This window comes from Erinaceus europaeus, chromosome 12 (assembly GCF_950295315.1).
Source record: "Erinaceus europaeus chromosome 12, mEriEur2.1, whole genome shotgun sequence".
Taxonomy (NCBI): domain Eukaryota; kingdom Metazoa; phylum Chordata; class Mammalia; order Eulipotyphla; family Erinaceidae; genus Erinaceus; species Erinaceus europaeus.
In genome coordinates, this window is record NC_080173.1 from 38,225,309 (window position 1) to 38,240,771 (window position 15,463).

General features: G+C 44.1%; 1 protein-coding gene across 1 annotated transcript in view; it reads left to right on the forward strand.

Annotated features, from left to right (window-relative positions):
* Positions 1–15,463, forward strand: part of RFT1 (RFT1 homolog) — a 56,265-nt gene that overhangs the window by 13,294 nt on the left and 27,508 nt on the right. The window contains exons 6-7 of the mRNA XM_007526208.3: positions 5,098–5,235; positions 11,298–11,376. Of these exons, the coding sequence (XP_007526270.1) occupies positions 5,098–5,235; positions 11,298–11,376 (217 nt within the window). The remainder of the gene's footprint in view (positions 1–5,097; positions 5,236–11,297; positions 11,377–15,463) is intronic.

Consider the following 15,463-nt stretch of genomic DNA (forward strand, 5'->3'; position numbering starts at 1 on the left):
GGTTATGCAAAAGAGACTTGTGCTTGAGGCTCCAAAGTCCCAGGTTCAATCCTCCACACAACCATAAGCCAGAGTTGAGCAGTGCTCTGGTTAAAAAAAAAAAAGAAAAGAAAGCTGTTAGCTGTATTCATTAAAAATAAAAACAAACAAACAAAAAAGACACAGAAACACCAGAGCACTGCTCAGCTCTGGCTTATGGTGCTGCTGGGGATTAAACCTGGGACCTCAGAGCCTCACACATGAAAGTCTTTTGCATAACTTTAATGCTGTCTCTCAGCCCACAAGTGCCAATTTTAAAAATTTGATTTTTTTTCTTTTCCCTTTGCTTGCCACTAGAGCTGTCACTGGGGCTCTGCACCTGCACAATTCCTCTACTTCCAGCACTTTTCTTATTTTTATTTAATTTTTAAATTTTTTAAAATTTTATTTTCCCTTTTGTTGCCCTTGTTGTCTTTTTATTGTTGTTGTAGTTGTTATTGTTGTTGTTATTGATGTTGTCATTGTTAGGACAGAGAAAAATGGAGAGAGAAGGAGAAGATAGAGAGGGGGAGAGAAAGACAGACACCTGCAGACCTGCTTCACCACCTGTGAAGGGAATCCCATGCAGGTGGGGAGCCGGGGGCTCGAACTGGGATCCTTATGCCTGTCCACATGCGCTTAACCCATTGTGTTACCGCCCAACTCCAATCTTTATTTTTTAAATTAAAGGGAGAGAGAGAAAGAAACCACTACACTACTCCACCAGTCATAAAGTGCTCCCTCTCCCCCAAGCCCTGCCATTTGGGGTGGCTAGGGGCTCAAACTTGGGTCCTCTTACATGATAAAAGTGTGTACTCTACCAATGACACATCTCCTGGATCCTGTATTATTTTATGAGAGAGAGAAAGAGAGACGAAGGGAGAGAGATAGATAGTGGTCTGGGAGTTAGTGCAGTGGATAAAGCACAAGACTCTCAAGCATAAGGACCTGAGTTCAATCCCAATGAAAGTCTTGTATTATCACTATGTTGTCTCCCCAGCCCACCACTAAAGCATCTTACAGTACAAAACACTTATCATTTTTCTGTTATTATAGTTATTACTACTACTGTTTTCAGTTAGAGAATAAACCCACAACCCTCATGTTTATGCAGCACCACTGAGCTGCCTCCTTGTCCTAATTTTAATTCTGTATTTTTCGAAATAAAGTGAACAAATGCACAAGAACCCCTTCACTGTCCATGGAGTTCTTTGGTGCTTCCTTGCAGTTCTGGGGGTAAACCTGGAACCCCACTTGTCAAGTGAGCATATTGCATATTACCTGCTGAGTCATCTCCAGGATGCTTTCCAATTTTCTTAATGCATAAGCCAAGATTATGCCAACTCCCTACTTGTGATTTCTTTTTTTTTTAAGAGTTTTTTAAAATATTTATTTATTTACTTATTCACTTTTGTTGCCCTTGTTGTTTTGTTGTTGTAGTTATTATTGATGTCATCAGTCATTGTTGGATAGGACAGAGAGAAATGGGGAGAGCAGGAGAAGACAGAGAGGGAGAGAGAAAGATAGACACCTGCAGACCTGCTTCACCACCTGTGAAGCGACTTCTCTGCAGGTGGGGAGCCAGGGGGCTCGAACCGGGATCCTTACACCGGTCCTTGCGCTTTGCGCCACCTGCGCTTAACCCACTGTGCTACCGCCTGACTCCTCCTATTTGTGATTTCTATGGAAATCTTTACTGCGTCGAAGCAAAAACCATACATACTGTTGTGAAACACAGAAGAGCTAGATCTAAAATGAATAGAATAAAATGTCTTAGAAAGGTGATTTCTGTTTATTTTCTCTCTGTTGTGATCCCAGTACCTCACCCATGTACAATTCCATTGCTCCCAGGCTTAATTAATTAATTTTTAAATTTTATTTCAGATAGGGAGAGCAGTAAGCAGAGAGATAGAGAGAGAGAGAGATGGAAGAAGAGACTTTGCTTCATCAACAGTGGAGCTCTCCTGATGCTGTTGCCATGGTGCTCCTCTGTGGTAGTGGTACTTGAATCCCAGGCTTGTGCTTAGTAAGGTATGTACTCTACCGGCAAGCTATCATCTGGCCCATATACTTACTTTTCAGTTGGGTGGTTAACTTTTTTGTTGTTGAGATTCAAGAATACATATTCCAGGGTGATACCCTAAGCCATGCGGCTGATTGAAGGAGGAAGCTGGCTGGAGGCAGGCAAAGGGGAACCCCAAGTGCCTGCATGGGGCTCCCCAGCTGATAGGAGGTACTGTTGACTCTTAGATCTCTCACACGGTCAAAGAATGCACCACCATGGAGTGATCTCAAAGGTCTGATGATGATAAGGAAGCTAACCTTATGTTCTCTCTTCCAGGTGACATTTCCTGGGCGGGAGCCATAGCAGTCAGAATTATAACACAAATGTTTCTTAAGAAGAGGCCACCAGGAGTGAGATTTCTCTGAATCTCCTGTCCTGTTAGGGAGTCATTGGCATTGAAAGCCTGTCCTCTACCAGCTATTTTCCCTTCCAAAAGGCCATGCATTATATGATTTCATGAATAAAATTGCTGATGTTTAGGCAAGTCTGCAGAGACAGGAAACAGAGTAGTGGGTACCAAGGTCTAAGGGAAAAGAGAGTTTCCACTTAATGGACACATTTTCCTTTTGGAATGATGGAAAATGTTCTGGAATCAGATACTAGTGGTGGTGGTTGTATAACACTATGAAGGAACTAAAAGCCTCTGAAGTGTAAGCTTTAAAACTATTGAAGTGGTTCAAGTGATGTTACATGAACCTTTCCTCAGTGAACAAAGTGGAGGGATAAATGGGTCTTTGGATGGTCTGCATAAAGTCTACTTCTCTCTCTCTCTCTCCCTCTCTCTCTCTCTCACTCTCTTGCTCTCTTTTAACAAATATTTTATTATGAGTGAGAGAGAAATACCGAGGGAAAGATATAGAAAGAGAGACCAGAGCACTGCTCAGTTATAGTGGTGCCAGGAATTGAACCAGAAAGCCTCAAGCATGAAAGTTTTTTTGTTTTTTTTTTTGCATAACCATTATGCTCTCTCCCCAGCTCATGAAACCTACTTCTTAGCGGTTATTATCTTCACAGACCAGCCAGTGAGGAGACCCAAAGATGAGGCAGTGGGACTGTAGAGGGTCCTTGTCCCAGAGAAAACTGGCCTCAACTGTGGTTCACTTCCATGCTGAAAGGGCTCAGGGCAGGAAGGAATAAGACGCTAGAGGTGGGCCCCATCCTCAGGCACAGATGGAGTGAAGAGCACAGGGCACTCAGATCTGTTAAACCAAAACTCCTCTTTGTCTTTGATCTGTGCTTGGGATACCAAAATAATCTGTGTAGTTCTGAATTGAAAGTGGGACCGAAAGTCCATTGTCGCTGTTACTTCTTTTTTTTTTAAGATATATATCTCATGGGAGAGAGAGCAGGGTATTGCTCCTTTATAAGTAGTGATAAGGATTCAACTTGGGCCTCACTCTTGCAAAGAATGAGCTCTATCCTTTGAGCTACCTCCCTGGCTGCTCCATAACTTTTTTCTTTTAAGATAAAGACACACAGAAAGGGGGGGGGGGGGGAGAGAGAGAGAGAGAGAGAGAGAGGCAAAAAGCAAGAACAAGAGAGAGAAACAGAAATAAAGAGATGGGCGGGGATATATAGCATAATGGTTATGTAAAGAGACTCTCATGCCTGAGGCAGTCCCAGATTCAATCCCCCACACCACCATAAACCAGAGCTGAGCAGTGCTCTGGTTAGAAAAAAAAAAAGAGTTGGGCGGTAGCGCAGCAAGTTAAGCGCACATGGCACAAAGCACAAGGACTGGCGTAAGGATCCTGGTTCAAGTCCCCGGCTCCCCACCTGTAGGGGAGTCACTTCACAAGCAGTGAAGCAGGTCTGCAGGTTGTCTCTCTTTCTCTCCCCCTGTCTTCCCCTCCTCTCTCCATTTTTCTCTGTCCTATCTAACAACAACAACAATAATAATAATAATAGCTACAACAATAAAACAACAAGGGCAACAAAATGGAATAAATAAACAAATATAATAATAAAAAAAAGACTATAGCACTGAAGTTTCCTCCAACATTGTGAGGGCTGGGCTCAAACCCAAGTCACACATGTGACTACTAACATGTGGCAAGGCAGCTCACTACCCAAGTGAGCTATTTCACCAACCCTGCACAACTTCTCTTTGTTATTACTGTTATTATTGTCACTGGTACTTCACTGCTCCTGGCCAATTTTTTCAGCTAGAAAGAGAGAAATAGAGACCGAGACCTCAGTACCAAAGCTTTCCCCATGGCATAGTCCTTCCATGTTCATCAGCGGCTCAAACCCTGGTTGTATACATGGCTAAGAGCTCCCTCCCAAGTGAACTGTCTCATCAGCCTCACTCTGTCATTTCTTCTTAAACTCATGCACACTACTCTGGGGGCAGGGAGGAGTAGGGAGCTGTGAACTGGGCGGACCTTTGAATTCTCCTGAGCCTACAAACAAAACCCCAGGGCACTGCTCGAACCACCCTTTTGTCCCAGATGGGTGGAGGGGAATGTGAACCTTTTTATCATGACAATCTCTACCCCTGCCCTCCTCTTGGAGTAACTCTTTCCTTGCACATACATGAGGCAAAGGGGCCACAGGCAGCAGCTCAGATCTGCTCTATAATCAGAAGGTTGCAGGTTTCCAGGGTTGATGGCTCTGGAGGATGGTGAGTCCCTGGCTCTGAATTCAGCCAGCACACCTGGCCTTGGTGCCTTTCCAGATGGGGGCGCTGTCCCTTGGCCAAGTCAGTGTCTTTTGAGAGCAGGTCTGTCGCCACTGGTCCTTTCTGTTATAGAAGCCAGGCTATGGCTGCCCAGAAGAGTTTCTGTTATCCCAGTAGGGTGCAGTGTGGGGGGGAGCACTCTTCACAGCTCGCAGCAGCAGAGCAGGACCTCAGGAAATAGTGCTGTGCACCAGAGGGTGAGGCATTGCTCAGCAGAAGGTGCAGTTAAGACAGCACTATTTCTGGATTGACCTCCGAAGTCAAATTGATAGGCCTATCTTAATTATGCCTGTATAAAAACTGTCATTTTACCTATTTCATTTTCTTTTTCCAGCTTCTCTACACTACAGTTCTGGTGCTCTGCTATGTGATCTATTTTGCAAAGTTACTTGGGTCCCCAGAGCCAAGCAAGCAGCACAGGCTTCCTGTCTCCAGGATGGTAGATCTCTTACCCAGTGTTACCAGAGGCAGAGTAAGTGGTGCATTCTTTTGGTCTCTTTATCATTTTAATCACAGGGACAGTCTGTCTTGGAAAGGAACTATAACTTTATGGTTCATCATTACAATAGTAGAAGGAATTTGATAGAGTGCTAGATGTGTGCTCTGTGTGCTAGGCCTGGGCTCCTATGTCTGGCTTTCTGGGTGTTTGGTGGCAGTCCCTGTGCACTGTGGGATATTTAGGAGTATTGCCAGTGTCTATCCACCACATGCCAATGGCAATAACCCCTCAGTTCTAACAATCAAAAGCATCTCCAGACACTGACACTTGTCCCCTGGGGAACAAAGTCACCCCAGTGGAGAACTACTGGTCAAGGTATTTGGTAGAATATAATGCTTGCAGCATGGGAGGTGACACAGCTTCCAAGTTCAGCCCCCAGCATTGCATGTACCAGAGTTATCTGCCCCCCGCCCCCCGACAGAGAAGACAGAGTGAAAGAGACCACAGCACCAAAATTTCCTTCAATGCAGTGGAGTCCAGGTTCAAACCTGGCCCATGCACATGGCAGAGCAGTGCACTATCAAGAAAGCTATTTCACTGGCCCTAAAATATTTTCTTTATCTCATTTAGAGTGAAGCAAGTTGCAAGCAGATTGGTAGTCTCCCCCAATTACAACATCACTTTATAGAGGTTTTTTTTTTTTTTTTTTTTTTTTAGGGAAAGAATGGGCAAATATTTTATAGAGGTTTTTTTTTTCTCCCCAACAGGATTATCACTGGGGCTCAGTACAGGCACTATGAGTCTACTGTTCCCAGTGGCCATTTTTTTCTATTATTAATTATTATTTTAAATTTCTTATTTTATTTGATAGGATAGAGAGAAATTGAGAGGAAGACAGGAAAGGAGAGGGGAAAAGATACCTGCAGACGTGCTTTACCACTCATGAAGCTTCCCCCCTGCAGGTGGGGAACTGGCAGGCAAGAATTCTACCACTGAACCACTCATGCAACTGCACGTGGGGAACTGGGGCACAAACCTGGGTCCTTGCGCATGTAATAGGGATGCTCAACCAGGTGTGCCACCACCTGGCCCCTTATTGTGACTTTTTGTTGTCAAAGTAAAAAATTTAAAAAGAATTTAGAGCTTATGACAACTCTGTAGGACTGATGGTGTTACCATGTGTATTGTAAGGTTGAGTAAGTACCTACTTGGCAAGATAAGAGTCAGAGAAAAGAAGGACACAGGTCCTTTCTCTGTCCTGCCATGTCACTGGGATCTTCTGGGGACTCACCTCTGTCATAGACAGTTCAGTGTGTTGACAAAGCAGTGATGACCACAGTAGGCTTCCTTGATATGAAGACGACATTGGGAATCTTGATGCTCATTGTGGTAGGAAGGCACCATCTTTTCCTATTCAGCTCTCCAACTCTTAGTTCTTCTGGCTTTTATTTCCTGGCTCTGTGGGGTCAGAGCTGTTCTCATGGCCTTGGCATTGTGCCTCTGCTCTTGTGCTTTGTGATTTGTTCCTTCTGGGCTGCCTACTTTCCCTTCACCCCATGAGTCTACCTGCTACATGTGGCGCCCTTGGTAAGGCTTTGACGAGATTTCTTCCTATCCCGTTTCTGTGATCATTTGCAAAAGCGGCAGCATATTTGAGACCCACATCTCAGAACCACAGAATCCTGTTATACAACATTTCAAGGAAAAGCAGGCATTATGTAACAAAGCCAGATGCATTCTCATTTGTTAGATAAGTGTTCTACATCCTGACCGACTTGCTCTTACCTTTAACCTAGATCAGCATTACAGTTTTGGGATATTACTTGGGTCTCATGCAGAATGAGGGGATAAGGACTCAACGTCATTCTCTGACTTGCAGTGTCTTCCCCCTGTCCACAGAGCATGTCTGTGAGTGCTGGCTAGGCCAGCAGTCCCTATGCCTCAGTGGTGTTTTGGAAAGGACCATTCAGAGAGGCTGGGGAAGAAAGGATAAAAAGAGACTGCCCAGTGTGTATTTAACCTTGTGTTGAGTTGAGACATCTGGGCTTCAGATTTCTTACTTGTCAAATGAGAATAATAAAGCATTCTTCCTTGAAGGACTCTCAGTGACTTTTTTTTTTAAGATTTACTTATTACCACTAAGGCACATGTGATGCTAGGGATTAAACTCAGGGCATCATGCTTGAGAGTCTGTCACCCATGTCACCTCCCGGGCCACACTCCCCAAAGACTCCTAGCACTGTGGTAAGATTGTGACTTGTCAGATCATCCTGAGTTAGAAAACTAGGGAAAGTGGGGGCCTGGCAGTGGCGCACAGAGCAGAGCGTACACATTAACATTATAAAAGGGGAGTTGGGTGGTAGTGCAGCAGATTAAGCAAAAGGACCAGCGACCATCGTAAGGATCCTGGTTGGAGCTCCCGGCTCCCCACCTGCAGGGGAAGTTGCTTCACAGGTCTGCAGGTGTATATCTTTCTCTCCCCCTCTGTCTTCCCCTCCTCTATCCATTTCTCTGTCCTGTCCAACAATGGCAACATCAGTAACAACCACAATAATAACTACAACAATAAAACAAGGGCAACAAAAGGGAATAAGTATTAATTAAAAAAATTAAAACGAAATATTGCAAAAGGACCTAGATTCAAGCCCACCTGTAGGGGGAAGCTTAATGAGTGGTGAAGCAGGGCTGTAGGTATCTCTTCCTTTCTATCTCCTACCCCATCTCAATTTCTTTTTGTCCTATCAGATAAAATAAATATTTTTTTTTTTAAAAAAGGACTTGGGAGGGAGTCGGGCGGTAGTGCTGCTGGTTGAGCACATGGTGGCACAAAGCACAAGGACCGGCGTAAGGATCCTGGTTGGAGCCCCCAGCTCCTCATCTGCAGAAGGGAGTCACTTCACAAGCGGCGAGGCAGGTCTGCAGGTGTCTATCTTTCTCTCCTCCTCTCTGTCTTCCCCTCCTCTCTCCATTTCTCTCCTATCCAGCAACGACGACATCAATAATAACTACAACAATAAAACAACAAGGGCAACAAAAAGTAATAAATAAATATTTTTAAAAATAAAATAAAAAAGACTTGGGAAAGTGTGAGAGTGACTCAGGTGCAAGCACAATGAGATTCTGAGTTTAGTGCCAAACCTTGCCCAGAGGAGCTGCCCAACACATTTTGGCCTGCATGCCTCAGTTTTCCTATCTGTACCACAGGCTGGGTAAAGACCTACTGGTCAAGGGACTTTGGAGCAATTCTTAGCTGTGAGAGAGCTCATCACTACTAACTCAGGCTTTGAAAACAGGCCCCTTCTGACTATACCATGTCATGACATGACACATGTATTCTTGAGAGAAAGGTGAAAGCCCAGAGAATCTGCTGCTGTTTCCTGCCACTTAGTATATGTGTCCCAGAAGGGCCCAGCCTCTAGTCAAACTTCCTGACTTGGTGCACTTAGTGAGCATTTTAGATACAGCTAGCAGTATGGCCATGCCTTAAGACCCACAGGTCCATTTAAACCAAAGGCATTTAGGAGAAAGAACTCCTCAAGTCTGAGCTTCAGTTCATATACACTGTCCTGAATTCACTCTCCTGAAGAACTTTGTTTTTTAGAGTTCCATAGTATTTCTAAACCAGTGTCCACGGACCAGCTGTCATTGTTCATCTTCTTTGAAAGGACTCCCTCAAGTACCACCTGCTTGGAGGCATTGGAGTGGGATACAGTAATGTGAGAAAGAGCAGTATCAGCATCCACAGGCGATATGGTCCACAGTGCCCCCTGGTGGTAGGTGGTCCAGTGCCCCCATTCCTCATCTGGAAAGTGGTTTCGGGCACTATAGCTAACCCAGACATCTCAATGGCAACATAGTTTGGGAGGATCTCTGGCTGTCATTCCAGTGTCTGGAAAGTTCTGAAACCAAGGGGTTTTGCTTTCAAGAGCAACTCTAGATTTACCCTGTCCTAAATGATGGCCACCAAGCACACATGACTTATCCATACTAAGAGCAAACCACATACTAGATTTCTGTCCCTTCCCTTACCTCCCCTCCCCTCCCTTGCCCCCTTCCTTTCCCTCTCCTCACCTCCCCTTCCTTTTCCCTCCGCTCCCCTTCCCTTCCCTTCTTTCTCTTTCTCTCTCTCTCTTTTTTTTTTTTGCCTCCAGGGTTATCACTGGGGCTTGGTGCCTACACTACAAGTTCACTGCTCCTGGCAGCCTTCTTTTTTCCATTATTGTTGTTGCTGTTGTTATTGTTGTTGCTGGATAGGACAGAGTGAAATTGAAAGAGGAAGGGAAGACAGAGGGCAGGAGAGAAAGACACCTGCAGACCTGCTTTACCGCTTGTGAAGTGACCCCCTCCTCCCCCCCATGCAGGTGGGGAGTGGGGCCTTGAACTGGATTCTTTTGCCCATCCTTGCACTTTGCACTATGTGCGCTTAACCTGGTGCACTACTGCCTGGCCCTCTCCCCTTTTTTTTTTTTTTTTTGTTTGTTTTTGCACACCAGCCCATCCTGTGCCTGTGTGGGCTTTAGTGCACCTTGAAGATTTTTTTCTCTCTTAAAATAGACAGAAAAGGAAGGAAGGAGAGGGGGTTAGAGAGAAAGAGATGAAAGGGAGACACCATAGCACATGCCATGCATTGCATTCCTGTATCATGTCGGGCTCAAACCCAGGCCTTCATGTATATTCTACCAGGTGAGTTATCTCCTAGCCCCCATGCTGGATTTCAAATACTTCCTAAGAAAAAATAATATGACATGCCTCTTATAGTTTTCTTTACATTGATTACATGTTAAAACGATAGTATTTGGGGTTAAATAAAATGCATTGCAATTGGTTTTTGACTGTTTCTTTTTCCTGTTCACTGTGGTTGTCAGAATATTTTGGATTATTTGTATGGCCTGCATTCTGTTTGTCCTGAATAGTATTGTTCTACACAGATGGGCTTTGGGCCAAGAGCAGAGCCTATATGACTGAGGCCACACTTAGGTCAATTTTTGTAGTAAACATTGACCTTTCAAAGAGGTGGGGCAGGCTTGACCTTTGTGGTTCATCCTCTTTCCTCCCAAAGAGGCCTCTGGAATCCCATCTTTCAAAAGTCATCTCTGTGAGTTAGGTCAGAGATATTTCAAAATGTAGGTACCCTGAGATTAAGTACCTGATAGCTAGAATGAATATTCTGAAATCCCAGAATCTCTTCAACATAAGCGGGGGGGGGGGGGGTTTTCACAGGGAACAAGAGAGAGGTGGTGGAATCCAGCTCGCTGCCTGACCCCTCCATTGTGTGGTTAGCTCTCTTGCTGTATGTCCCTCCTCCCCCATCTTTACAGATTGGCTTCTGCCCAACCTCAGCATTAGCTGCTGTCTGATTCTTCTTCTCCTTAGGAAATGGGTGTTGTGGCCTGCCCCCTTATAAGTTGTGGAAGATCCATATGAGAATTGTTATTTTCCTTCTGTAGTACCAACTCTGCATGATGCCTCTGACCTAGGATATCAAACTTTCTATTGAAATATTTAAACAAAGCTCAACATACTAGAAGGGGGTCTGGGTGGGTAAATAGAGTCGTAAGATGTGGTACATGGAGCAGAACTTGCTCTGCAGCTTGGCATATTTCAGACATGTTTTAAAGCACAGAACTGACTCTGAGCTCTGTGTGTTAGATGTGGTCAGCTTATTGCTTGCATTCCAAGAGGATTTATTATTATCATTATCATTGACAGAGCCAGTGTCTCACATGTGTGACTCACTGCTCCTGCGCCACTTTCTCATTCAAATAGGCACCAAAGCACAAGAGCCTTTGCTAGTGCTATAGCACCTCCCATGTAATTCCAGGATTCCAACCCCAGCACATTTATTTGCAAATAGTCTTGGGCAAACCCCTTATAGGAAGGCTCTCCTATCGTGAGACTTTGTCTTCAAATTTAGAAATGTAAATTCCTTACCCCTATTTGTTGATGCATTCTGTGTGCCTCACATTAAGTGAAAATTTACTGGGGGTTATCCAAATTAGGATCAAGGGGCTGAATGACTTTGCCTCTCATGTAGCTTCATTATCTTCTTTGATTTGCAGTACATGGAGTTTTATTTGCATTGTTTTCTCTTTCAGGCTTTTGTCAATTGGAAAGAAGCTAAATTGACTTGGAGTTTTTTCAAACAGTCGTTCTTAAAACAGATTTTGACAGAAGGTAAGTTGAAGACCACTCTGTATGATGAAGAGGCCATGAGATAAGGATGGGGATATCACAGAAGCACTGACAGCTGGGATGGAGATCACTGCTGTCTAGAGCCCCCCGGGCAGAGGAACCTCAGAAATGGCGGCTGGGGGCCAGGTGGTGATGCACCTAGTAGAGCAGACATGCTACCGTGCACTAGGACTTGGTTTAAGCTGCTGCTCCCAGCTTGCAGGGGGGAAGCTTCACAAGTGGTGCAGCAGTGCTAGAGGTGTCTCTCCTTTCTCTTTCCCCCTTTGTGTCTCATTCTCTATTGGAAAAATAGAAAAAGAAGGAGAAAAGGGGCCACTGGGAACAGTGGAATCATGCAGGCACTTAATCCCAGTGATCACCCTGCTGGCAAAAGAAAAGAGGGAAGTAGGAAAAGAGAGAGACATGGTAGCTTTTTGTGCAGGGAGAGAGAAGCCAACATTTACTAAGTTTGATTCTTTGGTTAAGTTATCTAATTTAATCTCACCACAGCCCTGTGGAAAAAAGACTGAATTTATTATGTCTGAGGAAATGGTAGTGTGAAGTTGTGTAACTTCTGCAGAGGCCCACAGCAGTGAGGAACTGTTTCCTTTGAGTCTTAACTCCAAAACGCCATGTTCTGTCAGCTATAGAACTACACTATACTGCATCATACCAATTACAGAACATTGAGAAAGCTACCCACAATTACATTGTCCTATGCTCAGTTTTTATGTACTTAATTTTTTAAAATATCTTTATTTATTGGATAGAGATAGTCAGAAATGGAGAGGGGAGAGAGAGAGAGATAGAGACACCTGCAGTCCTGCTTCACCACTTGTGAAGCTTTCCCCCTGCAGGTGGGGATGGGTGCTTGAACCAGGGTCCTTGGGCACTGTAACATGTACACTCAACCAGGTGCGCCACCATCTGGCCCCCTTAATTTTTTTTTTTTTTTAAAGAACTAGGCTTTCATCACTTTATTTCCTTAGACAGTGAGTTTTATTTGTATGATAATTGGATATCCTTTTAGCTTTTTTTTTTTAATATTTATTTATTCCGTTTTGTTGCCCTTGTTTTATTGTTGTAGTTATTATTGTTGTCATCGTTGTTGGATAGGACAGAGAGAAATGGAGAGAGGAGGGGAAGATGGGGGGGGGGGGAGAAAGATAGACACCTGCAGACCTGCTTCACCGCTTGTGAAGCGACTCCCCTGAAGGTGGGGAGCCGGGGGCTCGAACCGGGATCCTTATGCCAGTCCTTGCACTTTGCACCACATGCGTTTAACCCGTTGTGCTACTGCCCGACTCCCTCCTTTCAGCTTTTTTTTCTTTCTTTCCTTCTTTTCCTTTTTTTTCTTCTTTCTTTCTTTCTCTTTAATTTATTATAATCATTCTTTATTGGATAGAGACAGCCAGAAATCTAGAGGGAGGGGGTGATAGAGAGGGAGAGAGACAGAGAGACACCTGCAGCCCTGCTTCAACCACTTGTAAAGCTTTCCCCCTACAGGTGGGGACCAGGGGCTCAAACCCGGGTCCTTGCTGATTGTAATACAGGTGCTCAACCAGATGTGCCACCACCCGGCCCCCTCTTTCTCTCTTTTTTTTTAATCACACCACTGCTAAGCTCTGATTTATAGTGGTGTAGGGAACTGAACCTGGGATTTTGAAGTAAGTCTTTTTACAGCTTCCAGCCAGCTGCCCAGCATATTTCTTCAGTGTTCATATTCCTTCATATTCCTTTCAGCTTTTTAAAGAGTACATTTTAGGATGGGGGTAGATAGCATAATGGTTATGCAAACAGACTCTCATGCCTGAGGCTCCAAAGTCCCAGGTTCAACCCCCCCCACCACCACCATAAGCCAGAGCTGAGCAGTGCTCTGGTAATAAAAAATAAATAAGTAAATAGTACATTTTGTTGAAGTAACACTGGTTTATAACATTATATAGGTATTCAATATTGTAATTCTACATCCAGGCCGTCCAACTCCTTAAAACCTCCCTGTTTAGTAGTGACAAAGCTCTCAATGCAGAGGGTCATCAAGGACATTTAATTTTTATATGTTAGTATATTGGTTTTTCATACTTATTTATTTTTTTATTTTTTTTTTAATTTTTTTTTTTTATTAAAGAAAGGATTAATTAACAAAACCATAGGGTAGGAGGGGTACAACTCCACACAATTCCCACCGCCCAATCTCCATATCCCACCCCATATTTATTTATTTTTAAATATTTTATTTATTTATTAATGAGAAACATAGGAGGAGAGAGAAAGAGCCAGACATCACTCTGGTACATGTGCCACTGGGGGAGATTGAACTCAGGACCTCACGCTTGAGAGTTTGATGCTTTATCCACTGCGCCACCTCCCAGACCACTACTAGTTTATTTTTATCACTACTACTACTACTATTTTTTTATTTTCCCTTTTGTTGCCCTTGTTTTTTATTGTTGTAGTTGTTGTTATTGATGTTGTTAAGACAGGACAGAGAGAAATGGAGAGAGGAGGGGACTACAGAGAGGGGGAGAGAAAAATAGACACCTGCAGACCTGCTTCACTGCTTGTGAAGCAACCCCCTGCATGTGGGGAGCTGGGATCCTTGCGCCGGTCAGTCCTTGTGCTTCACACCACATGCACTTTAACCCGCTGCACTACCTCCCGACTCCCACTACTACTATTATTATTTTACCAGAGAACTGCTCAGCTGTTGGTGGTAGAAATTGAACCTGGTACTTCGGAGCCTCAGGAATTGATGCTGTTTTGGCTATTTTTTTCCCTTTTGTTGCCCTTGTTTATTGTTTCTCTTGTTATTTATGATTGTTGTTATTGCTGTCACTGTTGTTGGATAGGACACAGAGAAATGGAGAGAGGAAGGGAAGATAGAGAGGGGGAGAGAAAGATAGACACCTACAGACCTGCTTCACTGCTTGTGAAGCAACTCCCATGTAGGTGGGGAGCCAGATGCTCAAACTGGGATCCTTGTGCAGGTCCTTGCACTTTGTGCCATGTGCACTTAACCTGCTGTACTACCTACTGCCCGGTTGCCCGATGTATGTACTTTTTTTTTTTTCAGTTTTTTTATATTTATTTATTTTTCCCTTTTGTTGCCCTTTTTTTTTGTTATTGTTGTTATAGTTGTTATTGATGTTGTCATTGTTGGATAGGACAAAGAGAAATGGAGAGAAGAGGGGAAGACGGGGGAGAGAAAGATAAGACATCTACAGACCTGCTTCACCGCTTGTGAAGTAACTTCCCTGCAGGTGGGGAGCTGGGAGCTCGAACTGGAATCCTTAATGCTGGTCCTTGTGCTGTATGTACTTTTTTACTTGAGCAGAATGCTTTTTCCTCCTCAAGTTTTCAGAGTAGTTTAAGTGAGCTAGGGATGAGAAGGAATGGTCACTTCAAGCAACAGCCCTGAGTCAGATGGCTGGGTTTTAGCTGTTGCACCTATGTTTAGTTGCTGAACAAGTTAGCCTTGTTCTCAGACTTTCTGAGCTCGAGCCACTGGCCTGACTGGCAGAGGTCAACCTCCATATCTATGGAGGAGCTGGCTTGACAAAAACCTCTCAGTTCTTTTCATGTTAGAATAGCAGCTCTAAAAATAAGTGGAAACCATTCATTTTGATAGCAGAAATGTATGTGCCATTACCTTCTGTCCCCACATTTCCTGAACAGCATGTGTCAGGTACTGTGAGAACACAGATAAATGGGAGATGCAGGCGTTGGTGTGCTTAGCTCCAAAGCAAGGCCAAGAGAGGGCTGCTGGGTTTGGAAGCAGTTCATAGGCCCTCTTATTTCCTGTAGTGCCAGTCAGATGGTTAACCAGGGACATGGAGATGACTGAGAAGCTTAGAGAATATGGGAAAGAGGTGTGTGTGCCAGAAGACAGGAACAGCTGTTTTAGGTGGAGAGAAGACCCAGAGTAGAGGCCAGCCCAGAGCATGGCAGATTCCCAACCCTGACCAGAGGGCGCCAGCCTCTGCTAATATTTGGCAGGTTATATTCAGAGGGTAACACTATGATGATGGGAGGTAGGGGCAAGGTTGACAGAGAAAGCTTGGGGTTAGTTTTTTTTTTTTTTTTTTCTAAG